Source organism: Mobula hypostoma, chromosome 8 (assembly GCF_963921235.1).
Source record: "Mobula hypostoma chromosome 8, sMobHyp1.1, whole genome shotgun sequence".
NCBI classification, from domain to species: Eukaryota; Metazoa; Chordata; class Chondrichthyes; order Myliobatiformes; family Myliobatidae; genus Mobula; species Mobula hypostoma.
The window spans coordinates 113,700,416-113,724,519 of NC_086104.1; the positions used below are offsets into that span (position 1 = coordinate 113,700,416).

A 24,104-nucleotide genomic window follows, 5' to 3' on the forward strand; every position below is an offset into this window, starting at 1 on the left:
TTTATGCAGTCCTTAACTTCTCTGGTCAGACATGGTAGTATCCCCCTCCAATCCAGCTGGGCAAACTCCTATCTCATGCCCCTGTAATTCCCTTTATTCTATTGTGATGCTCATACATCTCACTTATGCTTCTCCCTCTCAAGTTGCAGTATGAATTCAATCATATCATGATCACTGTCTCCTAAGTGTTCCTCATCTTAATCTTCCTCATAACATCTGGGTTATTACACAACACCCAGTCTAAGATAGCCTTTCCCCAAGTAGGCTCAAGCACAAACTGCTCTAAAAAGCCATCTTATAGGCATTCAAAAAATTCCCTCTGTTGCGATCCTTGGTATATGTACCAAACACAGATATTTAGGACAGGTTGGGTTTGTGCAGTGATCAACATGACCTCAATGGGCTGAAAGACCTGTATCCATTTGGTATTGCTCTAAACCCAGTGGCCACTTTATTAGGTACACCTGCACAACTGCTTGTTAATGAGCCAATCTAATCAGCCAATCATGTGTCAGAAACTCAGAATGAGAATCAGGTTTAATATCACCGGCATATGTCATGAAATTTGTTAACTTTGCGGCTGCAGTACAATGCAATACATGTTAAATAAACAAAAAAGCCAAATTACAGTAAGTATAAATATGTATATTAAACAGTTAAATTAAAATAATCACTGCAAAAAACAGAAATTTTAAAAAAAAGTGAAGAGGAAGGGTTCATGAATTCAATGTCAATTTAGGAATTGGATGGCAGAAGGGAAAAAGCTGTTCCTGAATCACCAAGTGCATGCCTTCAGGTGAAGAGGGCAAGTAGTGGGTGGTAAGGGTCCTTGATGACAGAAGCCACTTTTCTGGGGCACACATCTCCTTGAAGATGTCTTGGATATTACGGAGGCTAGGACCTATGATGGAACTAGTTAATTTTACAACTCTCTGCAGCTTCCGATGTTCTTGTGCAGTAGCCCCCTGCATACCAGATGGTGATGCAGCCAATCAGAATGCTCTCCTCCTGCTGATCTCCTGAGCTTTTCACACACAACAGTCTCTGAAGTTCACAGAGAATGGCACCATAAGCATAACCCGAATTGACACTTTCCTGAATTCTCTCGAGTTACCCACTTTAAGCAAAGAACAAAATAGAATAATGACTGCTGACATAACTGAAGTTGAACTAAAAGCTCCAATTAGTAGGCGTAAATTAAGTAAGTCACCAGGTTCAGATGGGTATACGGCAGAGTGGTACAAAGAACTTAAAAATGAGTTAATTCCTGTCTTACTCCCCACACGGAACTGGGCTCTAAAAAAGGCACAAATGCCACCCAGCTGGAAGGAAGCGATAATCTCAGCTATACTGAAAGAAGGAAACGATAAAGTGGAATGTGGGTCATTTAGACCAATATCTGTTCTTAATGTAGATTATAGAATATTTACCTCCATTATGGCCAAATGATTAGAAAAGTTTCTACCCATACTGATACATAAGGATCAGACAGGTTTTATACAACAACGCCAAACACAAGACAATATACGAAGGACAAGCAACATACATCAAAGTTGCTGGTGAACGCAGCAGGCCAAGCAGCATCTATAGGAAGAGGCGCAGTCGACGTTTCAGGCCGAGACCCTTCGTCAGGACTGACGAAGGGTCTCGGCCTGAAACGTCGACTGCGCCTCTTCCTATAGATGCTGCTTGGCCTGCTGCGTTCACCAGCAACTTTGATGTATGTTGCTTGAATTTCCAGCATCTGCAGAATTCCTGTTGTTATACGAAGGACACTTCACATTATGGATCATATACAAAAAAGTAAAATTGAAGCAATAGTGATAAGCGTGGACGCTGAAAAGGCATTTGATTCAGTTAATTGGAATTTTCTTTACAGAGTTTTATATAGATTTGGTTTCCATGACACAATTATTAAAATTATACAGGCACCAAATGACAACCCTACTGCTAGGATTAAAATCAATGGATAATTATCAAATAGTTTTACCCTAGAAAGGGGCACGAGACAGGGTGTGCATGGTCACCGTTATTCTTCGCATTATATCTGGAACAATTAGCTCAATACATCAGACAAAATGAAGATATCAGAGGAATTACTATTAAAGGGACAGAGCATAAATTGGCCTGTTACGCATATGACATTTTGATCTGTCTGGGTCAACCAACATACTCTTTTACCTACGTTTGTAAATTGATGCAATCCTTTGAACAATATGGTCAATTATCAGAATACAAGGTCATCATATATAAAACTATATCAACATAGTCATGGTTGACTAATCTTCTGGAATTTTTTGAGAATGTAACTATGAAAATGGACATGGGAAAGCCAGTGGATGTAGTGTACCTGGACTTTCAGAAAGCCTTTGATAAGGTCCCACATAGGAGGTTAGTGTGCAAAATTAGAGCAAATGGTATTGGGGGTAGGGTACTGACATGGATAGAAAATTGGTTGGCAGACAGGAGACAAAGAGTATGGATTAATGGGTCCTTTTCAGAATGGCAGGCAGTGACTAGCGGGGTACCGCAATGTTCGGTGCTGGAACCGCAGCTATTTACAATATACATTAATGATTTAGATGAAGGGATTAAAGGTAACATTAGCAAATTTGCAGATGACACAAAGCTGGGTGGCAGTGTGAAATGTGAGGAGGATGTTATGAGAATGCAGGGTGACTTGGACAGATTGGGTGAAAGGGCAAAGGCATGGCAGATGCAGTTTAATGTGGATGAATGTGAGGTTATCCACTTTGGTGGCAAGAACAGGAAGGCAAACTACTATCTGAATGGTGTCAAGTTAGGAAAAGGGGAAGTACAACGAGATCTGAGTGTCCTTGTTCGTCAGTCACTGAAAGTAAGCATGCAGGTACAGCAGGCAGTGAAGAAAGCTAATGGCATGCTGGCCTTCATAACAAGGGGAATTGAGTATAGGAGCAAAGAGGTCCTTCTGCAGTTGTACAGGGCCCTGGTGAGACCACACCTGGAATATTGCATACAGCTTTGGTCTCCAAATTTGAGGAAGGACATTCTAGCTATTGAGGGAGTGCAAGGTAGGTTCATGAGGTTAATTCCCCGGATGGCGGGACTGTTGGAAGATTGGAAGATTGGAGCGATTGGGGTTGTATACACTGGAATTTAGAAGGATGAGAGGGGATCTGATTGAAACATATAAGATTATTAAGGGATTGGACACGCTAGAGGCAGGAAACATGTTCCCGATGTTGGGGGAGTCCAAAACCAGAGGCCACAGTTTAAGAACAAGGGGTAGACAATTTAGAACGGAGCTGAGGAAAAACTTTTTCACACAGAGGGTTGTGGTTCTTGTGGAATGCTCTGCCTCAGAAGGCAGTGGAGGCCAATTCTCTGGATTCTTTCAAAAAAAGAGTTAGATAGAGCACTTAAAGATAGCGGAGTGAAGGGATATAGGGAGAAGGCAGGAAAAGGGTACTGATTGTTGATGATAAGCCATGATCACAGTGAATGGTGGTGCTGGCTCAAAGGGTTAAATGGCCTACTCCTGCACCTATTGCCTACTGTCTAAAACCCAATTACTTTCCTATAACTATAGCCCATCAAGAGAAATTGCAAGTAGATATCCCTGGGCATGGAAAACAGAGTCTTTCAAATACTTGGGCATCATTATGTCAAAAGATTTGTCAAAATTATCAGAATGCAATTATCAGCCTATATATAAAAAAAAATTAGGGAAGATATAACAAGATGGAACTTAATTCCTTTTTTTAGTCTCAGTTCAAGGATTGAATCCATTAAAATGAATATACTGCCCAGACTATTTTATCTCTTTCAGACCCTACCAATAGAGATTAATCAGAACCAATTCAATGAATGGAACAAAATGTTATCAAGATAACTATGACAAGGTAAAAGTCCTAGAGTTCATCTCAAAACTCTGCAATTAGCCAAGGAAAAGGGGGGATGGGGCCTACCTTCTCTTAGAGGTTATTATTTTGCAGCACAGTTAAGAGCTGTGATATGTTGGTGCAACCCATCATATGATGCTCAATGGAAAAACATTGAGGAGGGGATACTTTCCATCCCTATACAGACAATTTTCACTGATAACAACCTTCAAAGGTACATAAATACTTTTGATAATCTATGGGTGAAATGGACTCTTAAAATATGGAAAACTATTATAAAAGAATATAAACTAGAGGGAGATATTGCAATACGTAAATGGCGTGCATATGACTCAGATTTTACGCCGAATAAACTGGATGCTAGATTTAAGGTCTGGACAGCTAAAGGAATAACAGCTATTTGCAATATAATGAAAGAAGGAACACTGTTCAATTTTGAAATGTTTAAAGAGAAACACTTATTAGAAAAACAAAACTTTTATCGGTATCTACAGATGCAACAGTATGTTAATAGGAGGGTTAAAAATGTAATCAAGGCAAGTACATGCTTGATAGAGCTATTTAGAAAAGCATATAATTCAGAAAACGGTAGGAGAATCATTTCAAGCGTGTAAACGGGTTTGTCAATTCTTAAAACACATTCGACTTCATACATTAAAACAAATTGGGAGAAGGAAGGAGGGATAATTATATCTGAGAAAGAATGGACAATAATACGGAGGTATCAATGGAAGTGTACCAGTTCACAGAAATGGAGGGAGTTCGGGTGGAAAAACTTGATAAGATATTTTATTACACCCTCTCAGAAATCCCATTATGATAATAACCTCCCTGTTTGCTGGAGAAATTGTGGAAATCAAAATGGAAACCATTATCATATTTTCTGGGAATGCCCTATTATCAAAGACTATTGGAGTGGGATACACAATGCCCTACAAGACATCTTTAAATATGAAATATCCTTAGAAAGTAAGACCATATATTTTGGGTATATACCTCAAGAATAGTTGAAAAGAGATAAATATTTAATGAATATACTGCTGGTGGCTGGTAAAAAGACTCTTACCAGGAAATGGTTATCACAGGAGAGCCCAACTTTAAACGCATGGATGGAAATTACAATGGACATTTACAAATTGGAGAAGATAACAGCATCTGTTAATCATAAGCTGGAACAATTTGATTCATACTGGGAAAAATGGTTTAACTACATAACACCTCATAGGCCTGATTTTATTCTCACAAATCAATGAATATGTTGTAAAAAAAAATCACTCCCTACTTGTGTTCTCCTTTCGCTTGTTCTTCCATTCCTCTCTTTCCTGTAGGTGTATACCTCAGATAAATATTATGTGGAGATTTGCAGCAAATATGATTATATGACATACTGTATATGTACAATATCTGAAATACAACTTATGGAAATGTTTGTTTGATGATGAACTTCAACAAAAAATAAATTACACAAAAAAAGAGAATGGCGCCATAAACAAAACACATCCAGTGAGTGGCAGTTCAGTGGGCAAAAATGCCTTGTTAATGAGAGAGGTCATAAGAGAATGGCCAGATTGGTTTAAGCTGTTAGAAAGGCAATAGTAACTCGAATAACAACACTTTACAATAGTGGTGTGCAGAAGAGCATCTCTGAACGCAGAACATGTCTAACTTTGAAGTGGATGGACTGCAGCAGCAAAAGATCATAAACACACAGAAATATACTTAATGGCCACTTTAGGTACTTCTTGTACCTAATAAAGCGGCCACTGAGTGTATGACTCTAAGACTGTGTGGTTGGTGAGTAAGAAAAGGCACTAGCTAAGACAACAGGTGCATTGTTATGAGCATTGTAGGTAGCTGCAGCTAATTATTTTTATAGATAACACACTGAAAATCTGGCAGAGTAGTGTCAGTATCTCAAATCAACACATTCTGTGGCCCCTCTTTTCCTGAGGGAGGTGTGGCAGGACTGAATTCTTTCCAGTTCTTCCTGGACACAGAGTAGGGAAATGAAATTCACAAATGACACAGTCGGAGAACTCTTGCGCTCTGAATACTTAATCCTCCTTACTCACACACCTTGTTCAGTAGTTCCCCAAATAATGTTGGTTTATTTTACTGAACGCCATTTTATTCTGGCAGTTGAGTTTGATAGGGCTGAAGGCAGATTTTGCAAAATGATTTAACCAAAGCACAATCAGGAAAATCAAATCAAATAAACAGGAAGATGACTAAATTCAAGCAATTTAAGAGTAGGTTATGAGAAATGATAATTTATGTAAGGCAGGGTGGAATCACGATCAGTGCATTTCAGTGCATATTTTGCACTGTGGAAACTGAATAAGCCAAGAAGATCACAAACCATTGGCTTTTTTTTCAGTTTTTTTTTCCAGCAATATTGACAACTGGAAGCTAGTTGTTTACAAGGAGTCAATTCCATATTTCATGTTTCATGGACCTACCTGTATTTGACCTATTGAGGCTACACTGGTTCCTAGAACAATCTCACTCGCTACTCATTTTCTTGTGTCCGGAGGTGGACATATGAGAGGTGCTTCACAGCACTCAGTTAACCTAACCAGCACATCTTTGGGATGCAGGAGGAAACTGAAGCATCCAAACGATCAAAGAAAGAAGATGCAAACACACATAGATAGCACTGGGTATCAGTATCGAATCTGAGTCACGGGAGCTCAGACAGCATCTTTGTGAACGCGCCACAAAAATGAGCAGACTCCAAATTCTCCAGCTACTTACTCTGATCAATCAAATGTTCTTTTCCTCTTCCAGATGGTAAAACATTCAGTAACCAGTCATTTCCTCACCTTTCAGTTGCCTTGTTGGCTGCACAATCATCTCCCAGTAGTTCTATGTAGGTGTGTACATCTTGGATAAGTCTAAATGTAAACAAAAACAGAAATCATAACTCAAATCCAGTGAAGAGCAATGAGAAATTTACTACAGATAAAAAGCAAACAGAGAACAGGAAGTTTTAAACTTTCTGTTTGATTATTCATTTATTACCAGTTTACTTTGGGATAGAGCACGGAGCAGGCTTATCAAGTCGTGCCATCAGCAACCCACCAATTTATCCCAGCCACCCGCCAATTTAACCCCAGCAACCCACCGATTTATCCCAGCCACCCACTGATTTAACCCCAGCAACCTGCCGATTTAACCCCAGCCTAACCAAAGCACAATTTACTATGGCCAATTAACCTACTTTGTGCATCTTTGGAACATGGGGGAAAAATAGAGCAGCCGGAGAAATGCTCATGGGGAGGACGTACAAACTCCCTACAGAGAATGCTATACTGCCATGGGGGTTAGTGCAACGTTATTAATATTGTTTTATAATTATTATAAATATGTAAAACACATCGGATTATAGTTTAAGTTTATCTTTCAAGCTGGTTAGTAATTAACTAGAAAGAACTTAAACTTTGCAAAATAAGACACACATAGCACATAATTTGAAATTGATTTTAACATTGAGAGAATAAGTTGCTTAAAACTTTACAATAATTTCTCACTTTACCTTTGATCCTTCCTAAAAATGGGTCCAAATAAGCAAGCTTCCACAAAGAGATCCACATGGTTTTCAGCACTCATGAAAGAATCCTGGTGGGAATCACTGGTGGCAGAACCAGAAGGCAACCAGATTTGACAGCAATGAGTAATTAACACATTGAAGACTCCAGTTTTGGTTTCTGAAATTTTAAGCAATTTGCTTATAATCTACAAAAGGAAAGAAAGGTTGAAATTACATTTCTGCAGTTTGTTTCGTGAATTCAGTCCCCAAAACAGTGTAGTGCTGTTAGTGTTATAATGCAGGTAACAGAGATACATGACGGTATAAAGTTACTTCAACCAAGTTAAAGGATAAATGTTAGAGAACTAGCAAACTTTGCTACTTTCCATCGAATGGTGTGATGGGAATTTTAACACAGACCAAGGAGGACAGACTGTGCCACGATTTTAATTTCTCAACTTATAGGGAATGGAATTTCAGATTAATTATGTAACACACGCAAAATACTAGAGGAACTCAGCAGGCCAGACAGTATCATTGGAGGGGAGTAAACAGCTGATGATTCAGGTCAAGAACCTCTTCAAAAGAGGAAAGTTCTTTCCCCTTCCTTTCCAGTCCTGATGAAGGGTCCTGGCCTGCAATGTCAGCTCTTTAAAGTTCAGAAGTTCAAATTTAAATTTATTATCAGAGTACATACGTGTCACCACATACAACCCTGAGATACTTTTACTGCGGGCAAACTTAGCAAATCTATAAAACGGTAACTGTTAACAGGATCAATGAAAAACAAACAATGTGCAAATGCAAATAAAAATAAATAACAAGTGCATGAAATAACAAGATAAAGGGTTCTCAGACCATCGATTGTGGGAACACCAGAAATAGAATGAATGTTGTTATCTCCTTCTGTTCAAGAGCCTGATGGTTGAGGGGTAGTAACTGTTCTTGAACCTGGTGGTGAGAGTCCTGAGGCACTTGTACCTTCTGCCTGATGGCAACAGCAAGAAAAGAGCATAGCCTGGGTGGTGAGGATCTTTGATGATGGATGCTACTTTTCTGCAGCAATGTTTCATGTAGACGTGCTCAATGGTTGGGAAGGCTTTACCTGTACTGTACTGGGCTAAATCCACCACCTTTTGTAGGATTTTCCATTCAAAGGCATTGGTGCTCCCATACCAGGCCATAATGCAGCCAGTCAGTACACTTTCCACAACACTTCTATATAAGTTTGACAAAGTTTTTGATGACATCCTGAATCTCTGCAGACTCCTGGGGAAGTAGAGGCACTGTCATGCTTTCTTTGCAATAATATTTATATGATGAGTCGAGATAGTCACACCCAGGAACTTAAAGTTAGTGACCCTCTCCACCTCTGGTCCTCTGATGCCCACTGGCTCATGGACCTCTGGTTTCTCTTTCCAGAAGGCTACAATCAGTTCCTTGGGTGACATTGAGTGAGTGGTTGTTGTTATTACACCACGCAGCCAAATTTTCAATCTCCCTCCTGCATGCTGATTCATCACCTTTGATAAAGCCCACAATAGTGGTATTGTTAGCAAACTTGTATGTGGTGTTGGAGCTATACATAGCCACACAGTCATAGGTATAAAGCGAGCAGTGCAGAGGGCTAAGTGCATGTCCCTGTGGTGCCCCTGTTTTGATGGAGATAGTGGAGGAGGTGTGTTTATCAATCCAAACTGACAGGGGTCTACATATGAGGAAATCCAGGATCCAGTTGCACAAGGGAGTATAGAGGCCCAGGCTTTAGAGATTTCTGATTATTTTTGTGGAGATGATAGTATTAAATGTTGTAATCGATAAAGAGCATCCTAATATATGCATCTTCGCTGTCCAGATGTTCCAGGGTTGTGTGAAGAGCCAATGAGATGGCATCTGCTGGACCACCAGCCTCTCAAAACACTTCACCACTGCAGATGTAAATGCCACTGGGCGATAATCATTGAGGCACATTACCCCACTCTTCTTGGGCACTGGTATGATTGAAGCCTGCTTGAAGCGGTTGGATAACACACATTGCCGAAGTGAGAGGTTGAAGATATCCGTGAATACACCAGTCAGTTGGTTAGCACAGGTGCTCAGTACTCAGCCAGGTATTCTATCCAGACTGGATTCTCTCTCTTGAAGGCAAGGAAATCATGTCATCTTCAGAAACTGAGACCAAAGGATCATCGGGAGACATGGGAGTGTGCAATGGTTCCTCCCTGTTCTGGTGGTCAAAGTGAGCATAAAAGACATTGAGCTCATCTGGAAGCAAAGCTCTACTGTCCTAACGTTGCTAGAGTTAGCTTTGTAGGAGGTTATGGCATTCAATCCCAGCCACATCTGTCCAGCATCCCTCGTTGATTCCAGTCTAGTCCAGAATATCAACTTCACCTGTGAGATGGCTTTCCGGAGATCACATCTATACCTTGTAGCATTCTGATCTCCATTCTTGATCTGGCCCTCAGCAAATTCCAGATTGTTTGGTTTATCCAGGGCTTCTGATTGGGGTAAACACTGAATGACAATGTGAGGACACACTCATCTACAGCCGTTTTAATAAAGTCTACTCCTCTCCATAGATGCTGTCTGTTCTTCTTTATGGTTTCTTCATAATAAAATTTCTTGATTTGCAATACTCAGACGACCTGCTCAAGCAAACAAGTGCATACACATCAAATGCAGGGCTAAAGTTATCAGGAGAGGTTGGGTACATTTTCCGAGGAGTAAAGGATGCTGAGATGTGACATGATAGAGGTATATACACAAATGAGATGCATAGATAGGGTACATATCGAGTATCTATTTCCCAATAGTAGGGAGTTAAAACTAGCGGCCATAGGTTTGAAGTGAGGGGGAGGAAGCCGAAAGAGAATCAGAATAGTTGGCATCCTCAATGAGTTGACAGAGGGAAGAAAAGTAGCAACCTTTCAGAGGTGTTTGGGGTCAGACACTCGAATGAGCAGGGCATAGAAGTACAGTGGATTGGGGACACCTTGGACCTGGTACATATTGACTCAATTAAGCGACTGCCCCAATTAGCTGAGGTTTCAAGGAAATAGTTAAAAAGGTATAAAAAAGACAAGCTACTGAGTAACAAATTATGTATTTAAATTAAATGCATAAAAATCAGAACATATCAACAATACCAGTGGTTGTCCATCATATCCGACGATTTCAGGAAACCTGTGCAGGCAAGTTTTTAACATGGAAAACCTGGTTCACTGGAGCAGTTCTACTCTCTCGAGTTTGGAAGTTCAGATCCAGTGGTATGAAGAGCGGTCACAAATGGGGTCTTTCCTGCATACAGTGGATGACCATGACTCCTTCTGTGTCTCGTCATGCCCTTCACTCTCCATATAACATTGCAGAACAACCACCCTGACCGTTGGATCTCACTGTAGATCACATCGGCACAATCTGCCAGAGCTGACTTTGCATGCTCGGGCAGGTATGTCCCTATTTCACCAGGAAGTGAGCTCTGCCAGCTACCTTCACCTGATACAGCCTGCCTGTCGAAGCTGGGTGCTGGGCTGTGAACTGCGGTCGCATGCAAACAGCCTTTTCACTCTCAGCATGGTTGATATCGGACCACTGGAAAATGATGCTGGAGAGATAGTAATGGGCAGACAATAAAAGCCCAAGCAACCGACATTAGTTAAAAACTGTTCGGCAACAGTTTCCTGTCCCAATTAACAAAGGGATTCTCAGCTATTTTCTCAACTAGGTTTTCTTAAGAGTTGCTCCAAATAAGTGGCTGCCCCGATTACACAAAGACTCAATTAACTGGAGTCCACTATCTATGGAATTAATGCAAACAAGTGGGATGACTATAGATAGGCATATGGTTGGCACTGATGCAGTGGGACTAATGTTTCTGTGCTGTTCAACTCAATGATTGAGAAGGAGAAGCTAAAGTCAGATGTATCAGTATAACAGTGGAGTAAAGGGAATTACGTTTGTACATAGCCATGAGAGAGGAGTTGGCAAGAACTGATTGGAAGAAAACACTAGCAGGGATGATGGTAGAGACAATGGCTGGAATTTCTGGAAGCAATTTGGAAGGCACAGGATATATACATCCCAAAGAGGAGGATGTATTTTAAAGGGAAGATGACACAACCATGGTCAACATAAAAGCCAAACAGAAAGCATGTAATAGAGCAAAAATTAGCAGGAGGTTAGAGGATTAGGAAGCTTTGAAAGACCAACGGAAGATAACTAAAAAGGTCATTAGGAAAGTAAAGATAAAATATGAGAGTAAGCCAGCCAGTAATATTAAAGAGGATCTCAAAAGTTTTTTCATATATGTGAAGTGTAAAAGAGGAGTGAGAGTGGATATTGGACCACTGGAAAACGATACTGGAGAGGTAGTAATGTGGGGACAACAAAATGGTGGACAAACTGAATAAGTATTTCATGTCAGTCTTCACGGTGGAAGACACTAGCAGTATAGTGGAAGTTCCAGGTGTCAGGAGTCATGAAGTGTTTGAAGTTACCATAACTAGAAAGTAGTATTTGAAGTTACCATAACTAGAAAGATATGGTTAACACGAGGGGGCACAGTTTTAAGATGCTTGGAAGTAAGTACAGAGGAGATGTCAGGGGTAGGTTCTTTACACAGAGACTGGTGAGTACATGGAATGGGCTGCCAGCGATGGTGGTGGAGGCAGCTACAATAGGGTCTTTTAAGAGACTTCTGGATAGGTACATAGAGCTTAGAAAAATAGAGGGCTGCGGGTAACCCTAGGTAATTTCTAAAGTAAATACATCTTCGGCACAGTATTGTGGACCGAAAGGCCTGTATTGTGCTGTAGGTTTTCTATGTTTCTCTGAAAGTTCTTGGGAGACACAGGTCTGAAGGTAGAAAAGTCACCTGGACCAGATGGTGTACACCCTAGGGTTCTGAAATGACTCCAAGATTGAACAGCTTGTCATATGAAGAACGTTTGATGGCTCTGAGCCTGTATCCACTGGAATTCAGAAGAATGAAGGGTGATCACATTGAAATCTAATGAATAGTGAAAGGCCTTGATAGAGTGGATGTGGAGAGGATGTTTCCTATGGAGGGACAGTCTAAGACCAGAGGACACAGCCTCTGAATAGAGGGCTGTCTTTTAAAAAACAGAGACGAGCAGGAATTTCTTTACCCAGAGAGTGGTGAACCTGTGGAATTCTTTGCCACAGGCAGCTGTGAAGGCCAAGTCCTTATGTACAGGTGCCCCCCACTTTTCGAATGTTCGCTTTACAAAAGCTCACTGTTACAAAAGGCCTACATTAGTTACCCGTTTTCGCTAACAGAAGGTGTTTTCACTGTTACAAAAAAAAGCAGTGTGCAGAAAAAGAAGCGCCTGCCCCAAGCAGCCAAGCTCCTCCCCCGGAACTGCATTCTAGCCGGCATTGCTTAAACACGTGCCCGTGAGCAGCCGTTAGCAAGATGAGTTCTAAGGTATCAGAAAAGCCTAAAAGAGCTCGTAAGGGTGTTACACTTAGTGTAAAACTAGACATAATTAGCCGTTTCGATCGTGGCGAACGAAGTAAGGACAAAGTGATTTTGGCTTGTGGAAGTTGACGAAGATGACGTTGAAGAGGTTTTGGCATCCCAAGACCAACACTGATAGATGAAGAGCTGATGCAATTGGAAGAGGAAAGGATAACAATTTAAACCGAATGCAGTAGCGAACGGACTGAAAGTGAAGTCGTCCACGAACTGAACATGAAGATGAACTGCCTGCCCTGATGGAAACAGACGACGATGAGATGATACCCCAGTGTCCCACCACCCCAACCCCCGGGCCGCGGACAGATATACTGCCGCAGAGAATGCAGCGGTAGCCAGGACGCACCAAGCACATCTTTAAGAAAAAAGCCAAAATAAACAAGCTAATTAATTAGGTGCCACCCGGCACGCAAACGTCGGCCCAGATCAGAGGCGATTGCTGATTGTGTCGCCTCTAACCTGGGCCGACATTTATGTGCCGGGCAGCACCTAATTAATTAGCTTGTTTATTTCGGCTTTTTTCTTAAAGATGTGCCGGGTGCGTTCTGGCTACCGCTGCATTCCTCACGGATCGGTATCGGTTCGGTGCCTGGAGGTTGGGGACCACTGCACCACCCCAACCTCCGGCGACTCAGCCTAACACACCATCATCAGTGTGCTCTGCGCTGTCTTCCAGATTCCCATAAGTGATACTACACTGTAGATACATTATATTATTTCTACTTTATACAGGTTGTGTATTTTTATGTGTTATTTGGTATGACTTGACAGCTTCATAGCTTAAAGGTTACTGGAGAGTGTGTTTCTGCCGAGAGCACTTGCCTGAGATTTTCGCTATGGAGAACACTGCAGCAATGATTGTGGAAAAGTATTTCTACTTTATATAGGCTGCGTATTTATCATACCATTCCTGCTTTTACTATATGTTACTGTTATTTTAGGTTTTATGTGGTATTTGACATGATTGGTAGGTTATTTTTTGGGTCTGCGAACGCTCACAAATTTTTCCCATATAAATAAATGGTAATTGCTTCTTCGCTTTACGACATTCCAGCTTACGAACCATTTCATAGGAACGCTCTACCTTCGGATGGCCGGGGAAACCTGTATATTTAAGGCAGAGGTTGACGGATTCTTGATTGGTCAGGGCATGAAGGGATACGGGGAGAAGGCAGGAGATTGGGACTGAGAGGAATATTGGATCAGCCATGATGAAATGGCAGAGCAGACTCGATGGGCCAATTGCTCCTATATCTTATGCCCTTATGATTCTAAAAGTGTCTTCAACCTGAAATGTTAACTCTGTAACCTAGTTTTTAGATGCTGCCTTACATGCTGAGTATTTTCATCATTTTCTGTTTTGGCTTCAGATCTCCAGCATCCCCAGTTTTGTTGATTTTAAGTACGTAGTCATGATGAAAAATCAGATGTTATGGTCAATGATTCTACAAAGTAAACCTTCTGCCCATCGAAAATAATCCTATCTGCCCATATTAGGAACATATGCCTGGCCTATGAAAGTGCTTGTCCATATGTCTCTAGAAAGCCTCCGATTTTATCACCTCCTGTGGAAGAATATTCCCTGTATCAACCGCACTCTTTGTAATACAAATATCCATCAGATTCCTTCTAAAACTAACCCTCTCACCATAACCCTCTGTAAAAGAAAGTAAAAGTTTTTGCAAGTATGTAAAAAATAAAGGACAGCTGAGAGTGGATAAAGGACTGCTAGAAAATGAGGCCAGAGAAATAATGAGGGTAAGGAGATGGCAGATGAACTAGATGTTATAGTGTGAGAAGTGACAAAAGTGGGCGCAATTACTATTACAAGGAAGAAGGTGCTCAAAAAGCTAAAAGATCTAAGGGTACATAAGTCACTTGGACCAGATGAACTGTACCCTAGAGTTCTGAAAGATGTAGCAGTAGAGATTGTGGAAACATTAGTAATGATCTTTCAAAAATCATTGGACTTTGGTGCAGTGCCCAAGGACTGGAAATTTGCAAATGCCACTCCACTGTTTTAAGAAAGGAGGAAGGCAGGAGAAAGGAAATTATAGACCAGTTAGCCTGACCTCAGTTGTTGGGAAGATGTTGTAGTCAATCAATAAGGATGAGGTTATGGAACACTTGGAGGCACTGGACAAGATAGGACAAAATCAACATGGTTTCCTTAAGGGAAAATCTTAACCTGATGAACCTGTTGGAAATTCCTTGAGAAGATTACAAGTAGGATAGCTAAAGGGGATGCAATGGATATTGTACTCTTGGACTTTCAGAAGGCCTTTGACAAGGTGCCACACAAGGCTGCAACCCAGGTTAAGAGCCCATGGCATTACAGGAAAGTTACTGCCATGGTTAGAGCATTGGCTGATTGATAGGAGGTAGTGAGTGGGAATAAAAGGGTCCATTTTTGGTTGGCTTTCAATGACTAGTTGGTGATCCGCAGAGGTCAGTGTTGGGACCACTTCTTTTTATGCTGTATATCAATTATTTAGATGATAGAATAGATGGCTTTGTTGCCAAGTTTGTAGATGATACTAAGATAGGTGGAGGAGCAGGAAGCATTGACAAAACAGGTAGGATGCAGAGGACTTCAACAGATTAGAAGAATGGGCAAGAAAGTAGCATATGAAATACAATTTTGGAAAATGCATAGTCTTGCACTTTGGTAGTAGATGTGGAAAGGATGTTTCCCATGATGGCGGAATCTAGGATAAGAGGGCACAGCCTCAGGATAGAAGGGTGTCCATTTAAAATACAGATGTGGAGGCATTTTTTTAGCCAGAAGGTGGTGAATTTGTGGAATTCTTTGCTGTTGAGGCCAAGTCTTTATGTACAGTGGCATGCAAAAGTTTGAGCATCCCTGGTCAAAATTTCTGTTACTGTGAATAGCTAAACAAGTAAAAGATGAACTGATTTCCAAAAGGCATAAAGTTAAAGATGACACATTTCTTTAATATTTTAAGCAAGAAAACTTTTTTATTTCCATCTTTTACAGTTTCAAAATAACGAAAAAGGAAAGGGCCTGAAACAAAACTTTGGGCACCCTGCGTGGCAGTACTTAGTAACACCCCCTTTGGCAAGTATCACAGCTTGTAAGCACTTTCTGTAGCCAGCCAAGAGTCTTTCAATTCCTGTCTGGGAGATTTTCACCCATTCTTCCTTGCAAAAAGCTTCTAGTTCTGTGAGATTCTTGGGCCGTCTTGCATGCACTGCTCTTTTGAGGTCTATCCACAGATTCTCGACAATGTTTAGGTCAGGGGACTGTGAGAGCCATGGCAAAACCTTAAGCTTGCACCTCTTGAGGTAGTCCATTGTGGTTTTGAGGTGTGTTTAGGTTCATTATCCTGTTGTTGAAGCTATCCTCTTTTCATCTTTGGCTTTTTTACAGACGGTGTGATGTTTGCTTCCAGAACTTACATGGGGTTATATGGGAGGCAGGGTTTAAGGGTCAGCACAACATTGTGGGCTGAAGGGCCTGTACTGTGCTGTACTGTTCTATTCTATGTTCTAATTTGCTGGTATTTAATTGAATTCATTCTTCCCTCTACCAGTAAATGTTCTCCGTGCCACTGGCTACAACACAAGCCCAAAGCATGATGGATCCACTCCCGTACTTTTCATGAAATTCTGCACCCTCTTTTCTCCAAAAAGTTCTATTCAAAACATTCAAAGGAACATCTAAACAAGCCTGATGCATTCTGGAAACACGTCCTGTGGACTGATGAAGTTAAAATAGAACTTTTTGGCCGCAATGAATAAAGATATGTTTGGAGAAAAAAAGAGTGCAGAATTTCATGAAAAGAACCCCTCTCCAACTGTTAAGCATGGGGGTGGATCGACCATGCTTTGTGCTTGTGTTGTAGCCAGTGGCATGGGGAACATTTATTGATAGAAGGAAGAATGAATTCAATTAAATACCAGCAAATTCTGGAAGCAAACATCACACCATCTGTAAAAAAGCCGAACATGAAAAGAGGATGGCTTCCACAACAGGATAATGAACACAGCTCAAAATCCACAATGGACTACCTCAAGAGGTGCAAGCTGAAGGTTTTGCCATGGCCCTCACAGCCCTCACTGACCTAAACATCATCAAGAATCTGTGGATAGACCTCAAAAGAGCAGTGCATGCAAGAAGGCCCAAGAATCTCACAGAACTGGAAGCCTTTTGCAAGGAAGAATGTGCGAAAATCCCCCAAACAAGAATTGAAAGACTCTTAGCTGGCTACAAAAAGTGTTTACAAGCTGTGATACTTGCCAAACGGGGTGTTGCTAAGTACTGCCATGCAGGGTGCCCAAACTTTTGCTTCGGGCCCTTTTCCTTTTTTGTTATTTTGAAGCTGTAAAAGATGGAAATAAAGAAGTTTTCTTGCTTAAAATATTAAAGAAATGTGTCATCTTTAACTGATTTTGGAAATCAGTTCATCTTTTACTTGCTTAGCTATTCACAGTAACAGAAATTTTGACCAGGGTGCCCAAACTTTTGCATGCCACTGTATATTTAAGGGAGAGGTTGATAGATTGCTGACTGGTCAGGGCATGAAGGGATACAGGGAGAAGGCAGCAGGTTGGGGCTGAGAGGAAAATTGAATCAGCCATGACTGAATGGCAGAGAAGACTGATGGGCCGAATTGCCTAATTCCACTCCTATGTCTTATGGTGTTATTAGCAAAAAGGTTCGGCAGAGGGTTTACTTCTTGTGGCAGCTGGTAAAATTCGAACTTCCACAGAACATACAAGTGCAATTCTGCACTGCCATCCTCACATCAACCATCACTGGTCTGGTTTGGTGCAGCATACTCCCACAATGTACAAAAACTACAGTGAACTGATAGGTCAGTAAGAAAAGGTTACTGGCTGCAGGACTTGCTTGTGTTCAGGACACAGAAAGTCATTGAGGACACAATCCACCTGCAAACTGCCTTTTCCAAAAGCTCTCTTCTAGAAAGTGCCATAATGCTATTTAAATAAAAAATACACACAATCTTGTTTCTTACTCCAGTCAGTTAATCTGATCTTTTAAGCCCCCCAAACCCCTCTTATCTATTACACCCCTCATCTCACTCTAAATACCTTAAACCACACTTCATAGTGCTATTTGGCGTGCCCCCTTCGATAAAATTACAACTGCCTGGGAACAAGATCTAAATATCTCCTTATCTGATGCAGTGTGGGATTCAATTCTTAAGTCAGTCAACTCAACCTCTCTATGTGCTCACCACTGCCTTTTGCAGTTCAAGGTTGTACACAGGGCTCCTATGTTTAAAGCTAAATTATCGCAGTTTTAGCCTGACATCAGTCCTGTCTGTGATAAGTGTAAAGGAGCTGAGGCTTCCCTTATTCATATGTACTGGGCCTGTTCTAGTCTAGAGAAATTCTGAAGAGAAGTTTTTTCAACCCTATCTCATATTCTTAATTGCCATTTAGAACCTAACCCTCTGGTTGCTCTTTTTGGTACCTTGGGTGAAGTAAATATGCATTTGAGTCCGACTAAATGTTGAACATTATCTTTTGCCTCTCTCTTGGCTAGATGGTTGGTTCTTCTTAGGTGGAAAGATGCTGCCCCACCCACTCATGCTCAATGGCTTAGTGATATTATGGCCTGTTTAGACCTCGAAAAGATTAATTATTCACTTTTTAATTCAGACATAAAGTTTCATAAGGTGTGGGGACCTTTTCTTGACTATTTTCATAACTCTTCTTTAGGGTAAGTTTATCCTTTTTTTGTATGCTACAATCTCTTACTTTCAGCTTTTTTTTATAAGTTATACAGTTTTTTGTTGGGAATTACATTATACTTTTGGTAGTCAGCATTATACTTTCTTTTTTCCTATATATATTTACAGTTCTCTGGGGTCGAATGCTCCGATTAATTTTTTTTTTCTTTTACACACAGAAATGATTGGCCTGAGTTTTTTTTTTCCAGTGGGAGGTTGGGGTGGATACTAATTTTACATAATTCTCTTTTGGGTGCTTTTTCTTATTGTTATGAATTACATACTGGATTTGTTTGTTTCACACTGTATAAATCTCTGTTTTGTTGTTGGGTTTTTTCCCCTGTAGTTTTACTGTAGAAATGCATATAAAATTTAATTTAAAAAATATAATGCTGTTTATCTTGTAAATAAGGCCATAAGACAAGGAGTAGAATTAGGCCATTCGGTCCATCAATTCTGCTCCGCCATTCCATCATGGCTGATCCCAGATTCCACTCAACCCCATACACCTGCCTTCTCGCCATATCCTTTGATGCCCTGACCGATCAGGAAACGATCAACTTCCGCCTTAAATATACCCATGGATTTGGCCTTCACCGCAGACTCTGACAGAGCATTCCACAGATTCACTGCTCTCTGGCTAAACAAACTTCCTCCTTACCTCCACTCTAAAAGCTCACCCGTCAATTAAAATATCCCCAATCATCCAACTTCACACTCACTTTTGCCATCTTATATGTCCTTCTTGGCTCTTAAGCAGTCGTTAACTTCTCTTGTCAGCCACAGTTGGTTGCCTAGCCCTACCATTTCAGAACTACTTCTTCTGCGGGATATATCTATCCTGTGCCTTGTGAACTATTCCTGGAAACTTCAGCCACCTCTGCTTTGCCATCATCCCTGTCAGTATCTTCCTCCAATCCACCTGGGCAAGCTCCTCTCTCAAGCCTCTGTAATTCCTTTTATTCCATTGTGATACTGATACATGTGACTTATACTTCTCCCTCTCAAATTGCAATGTGAATTCAATCATATTATGATCACTACCTCCTAAATAGATGCTGGCATTCGTTAATTTATGTATATTTTATTTCATATCCATACTTTAACCTCTCACTTTATTTTTTATGTAAATGTTTATTCTCTCTAATTATTGAAAGTTCTTTTCTATTATGACAAATATAGTTGATTTTTTTGATAACCCTACAATGAAAAAAAAAGTGGCTGTCATCCTAATGACTCTCATAATTTAGAGTCACAAAGATATCTTGCTTTCTACCACCACTTCACTGGCCATCTACCAATCTTTTTGACTACTTACTTCTCATGATATCTATCAGATCAATTCCTCAGTCTTCTTCACTCCAGGTAAAGCAATTCTAGCATACCCAATCTCTCCCCATAACCCCAATCTTCCAACGTGGGCAACATTCTAGTGAAACACCTCTCCACTCTCTCCAACATAATCACATCCTTCCTCTAGCATGGGAACCATATGCAAATGTGGCCTAACTAGTGCTTTGCTATGTTGTCCGACTTCCCAAGATGCCCTTTTCACCACCCTATTGACCTTTGTTGCCACTTTCAAAGTAACATGGACTTGGACTCCAAGATCTCTCTTAATACCAAAATTTGTAGTTTTGCTAAATGAAGACAATGATGGAAAAGCAGTACAAACATCATGCTGCAAAATACTTCATCAAAGAAATTGTAACTCTAAATATATACATGTTCCTACATTGTGAATAAATTATTTTTCAGCACGGATATGAATATATTCCTTTTGTGTCTTAACTCTAATCAGCAGCTATCTTTTAAGTGATAATTGTTCCCAATTATAAAATAACAACAAACTTTGACAGTCAGAGAATGAAGCAGTCATAGATGAGAGCTACAGGGAGGTAGTCACACCGAGGCTGTCGGAAGCAGGTCATTGGGTGACAGACAGGGGGGAAAGCGAAGGTGAGCAGACAGGTAGGGCAGAGCACCCCTGTAGCCATTCCCCTGAATAATAAGTTTACCGTCCTGGATACTGTTGGTGGGGACGACCGACCAGGTGTGAGCCACGGTGACAGGGCCTCCGGCACTGAGTCTGACCCGGTGGTGCAGAAGGGTGGGATAGAGAAGAGCAGAGCTGTCGTCATTGGAGACTCTATAGACAGGGGAGCAGACAGGAGATTTTATGGACATGAGAAGGACACCCGCATGGTTTGTTGCCTCCCAGGTGCCAGGGTCCAGGATGTCTCTGAATGGGTGCACGACATCCTGGGTCGAGAGGGAAAGTAACAGAAGTCGTGATACATGTTGGGACCAACGACATAGGCAGGAAGAGTGCCGAGGTCCTGAAGTGTGAGTTTCAGGAACTAGGCAGAAGGCTGAAGAACAGGACCTCAAGGGTGGCGTTCTCAGGATTGCTGCCAGTGCTACGTGACAGTGATGGTAAGAATTGGAGGAGATAGCAGTTGAATGCATGGCTGAGGAGTTGGTGCAGGGAGCAGAGTTTTAGATTTTCTGGATCATTGGGATCTCTTCTGGGAAAGGTGGGACCTGTACAGATTGGATGGGTTGCACCTGAACTCGAGGGGGAGCAATATCCTTGCAGGTAGGTTTGCTAGCATGGTTCGGGAGGGTTTAAACTAATTTGCAAGGGGGATGGGACCCAAAGCGATAGAGCAGTGAAAGAAGTGCATGGAGTAAAGCCAGATCTAACATATAGAGAGGCTTTGAGGAAAGAGAAGCAGAATAAACGGTGTAAAGGTAGTAAGGCAGAAGGGCTGAAGTGTGTGTACCTCAATGCAAGAAGCATCAGGAACAAAGGTGATGAACTGAGAGCTTGGATACATACATGAAATTATGATATAGTGGCCATTACAGAGACTTGGCTGGCACCAGGGCAGGAATGGATTCTCAATATTCCTGGATTTCAGTGCTTTAAAAGGTATAGAGAGGGTGGAAAAAGGGGAGGAGGGATGGCATTACTGGTCAGGGTTACTATTACAGCTACGGAAAGGGTGGGTAATGTAGCAGGATCCTCTTTTGAGTCAGTATGGGTGGAAATCAGGAACAGGAAGGAAGCAGTTACTCTATTGGGGGTATTCTATAGGCCCCCTGGTAGCAGCAGAGATACAGAGGAGCAGATTGGGAGGCAGATTTTGGAAAGTTGCGAAAATAACAGGGTTGTTATCATGGGTGACTTTAACTTCCTTAATATTGATTGGCACCCGATTAGTTCCAAGGGTTTAGATGGGGCAGTTTGTTAAGTGTGTCCAGGATGGATTCCTGTCACAGTATGTGGACAGGCCGACCAGGGGGAACGCCATACTTGATCTAGTACTAGGTAATGAACCAGGTCAGGTCACAAATCTCTCAGTGGGTGAACATCTGGGGAATAGTGACCACTACTCCCTAGCCTTTAGCACTATCATGGAAAAGGATAGGATCAGAGAGGACAGGAAAATTTTTAATTGGGGAAGGGCAAATTATGAGGCTATAAGGCGAGAACTTGCGGGTGTGAATTGGGATGATGTTTTTGCAGGGAAATGTACTATGGACATGTGGTCGATGTTTAGAGATCTCTTGCAGGATATTAGGGATAAATTTGTCCCGGTGAGGAAGATAAAGAATGGTAGGGTGAAGGAACTATGGGTGACAAGTGAGGTGGAAAATCTAGTCAGGTGGAAGAAGGCAGCATACATGAGGTTTAGGAAGCAAGGATTAGATGGGTCTATTGAGGAATACAGGGAAGCAAGAAAGGAGCTTAAGAAGGGGCTGGGAAAAGCAAGAAGGGGACATACGAAGGTCTTGGCGAGTAGGGTCAATACAAGAGGACATGGCTTTAAGGTAAGGGGAGGGAAGTTCAAGGGGGATATTAGAGGAAGGTTTTTTACTCAGAGAGTGGATGGTGCGTGGAATGCACTGCCTGAGTCAGTGGTGGAGGCAGATACACTCGTGAAGTTTAAGAGACTACTGGACAGGTATATGGAGGAATTTAAGGTGGGGGGTTGTATGGGAGCCAGGGTTTGAGGGTCGGCACAACATTGTGGGCCGAAGGGCCTGTAATGTGCTGTACTACTCTATGTTCTATGTTTGGTGGATTGAGATACACCTCAGCACTGATCACAGAGAGAATCAGAGAGACACAATCTAGTCCACAGCAACCATCAGGCATCCATTTTACGCTAATCCTACCTTCATGCAATTTTTTTTAATTCACTCCACATTCACAAATAACTATTTCACACCAAATTCTACCATACATACAAACAATAAGCCAATTTTACAGTGCCAATTAGGCTACTGATCAATACTCGACATGGGAGGAAATCAGACCACCCAGGGGAAACCCAAGCAGTCACAGAGAGGACATGCAAACTCCACACAAGTCAGAACCCAAAGTCAGGATTGAACCCAGATCTCTCACACTATGGGGCACTGGTTCTACTAGCTGCACCACTGTGGTCAAATTAAAGATCTATTTTAAAACAAATGCTTTCACTATTATTAAGATTGCTTACCCATTTTTGTTAATTATTATCCACCTACATGAAGACAGGATCTGTGTATTGAGCAACAAACAAACTGTTAGTTTTCCAATATTATCAAACTTGCATGCTGAACGTCCATATATACTTTACTCTAAATCATGAGAAATGAATCAAGAATCCATGCATTCCAGTTTATGAAAATATATGAAATGCAGTCACAATATATCCATCTTCATTAGAGGGGAAGAATAGATATTAAACCTTAAGACATGGAAGCAGAAATAGGCCATTCAGCCCATTGGGTCTGGTCCTTCAATCAATCATGGCTGATCCTTTTTTCCCCTCCTCAGCCCACTCCCTAGCCTTCTTCCCTGTGTCCAATCAAGAAACTATCAAGCTCTGCCTTAAAAACACCCAACAACCTGGCCTCCAGGTGCCTGTGGTAATAAATTCCACAAATTCATCACCCTCTGGCTAAAGAAATGCCTCCACATCTCTGTTGTAAATGAACGCCTCTCTATCTTGAGGTTGTGCTATTTTGCCCTGGACTCCCCCACCATAGGAAACATCCTTTCCACACCTACTCTGTCTAGGCCTTTCAGCATTCAATGAGATCCCCCTCATCCTTCTAAATTCCAGCGAGTACAGACCCAAAGCTATCAAATGTTCCTCGTATGATAACACTTTCACTCCTCTAATCATTCTTGTGAACCTCCTCTGAAACCTCTCCAATGCCAGTACATCTTTTCTTAGATAAGGAGCCCAAAACTGTTCACAATACTCAAGGTAAGGCCTCACCAGTGCCTTACAAAGTCTCAGCATCACATCCCTGCTCTCGTATTCTAGACCTCTTGAAATGAATGCTACATTGCATTTGCCTTCCTCACCACCGACTCTACCTGCAAGTTAACCTTTAGGCTGTTCCGCACAGGAACTCCTAAGTCCTTTGCATCTCAGACTTCAGGATATTCTTCCCATTCAGAAAATAGT

General features: G+C 41.4%; 1 protein-coding gene across 1 annotated transcript in view; it reads right to left on the minus strand.

The window, feature by feature from the left end:
- tarbp1 (TAR (HIV-1) RNA binding protein 1) overlaps positions 1-24,104 on the minus strand; it is a 400,954-nt gene that overhangs the window by 201,827 nt on the left and 175,023 nt on the right. The window contains 2 exon segments of the mRNA XM_063057295.1: positions 6,707-6,778; positions 7,420-7,619. Of these exon segments, the coding sequence (XP_062913365.1) occupies positions 6,707-6,778; positions 7,420-7,619 (272 nt within the window).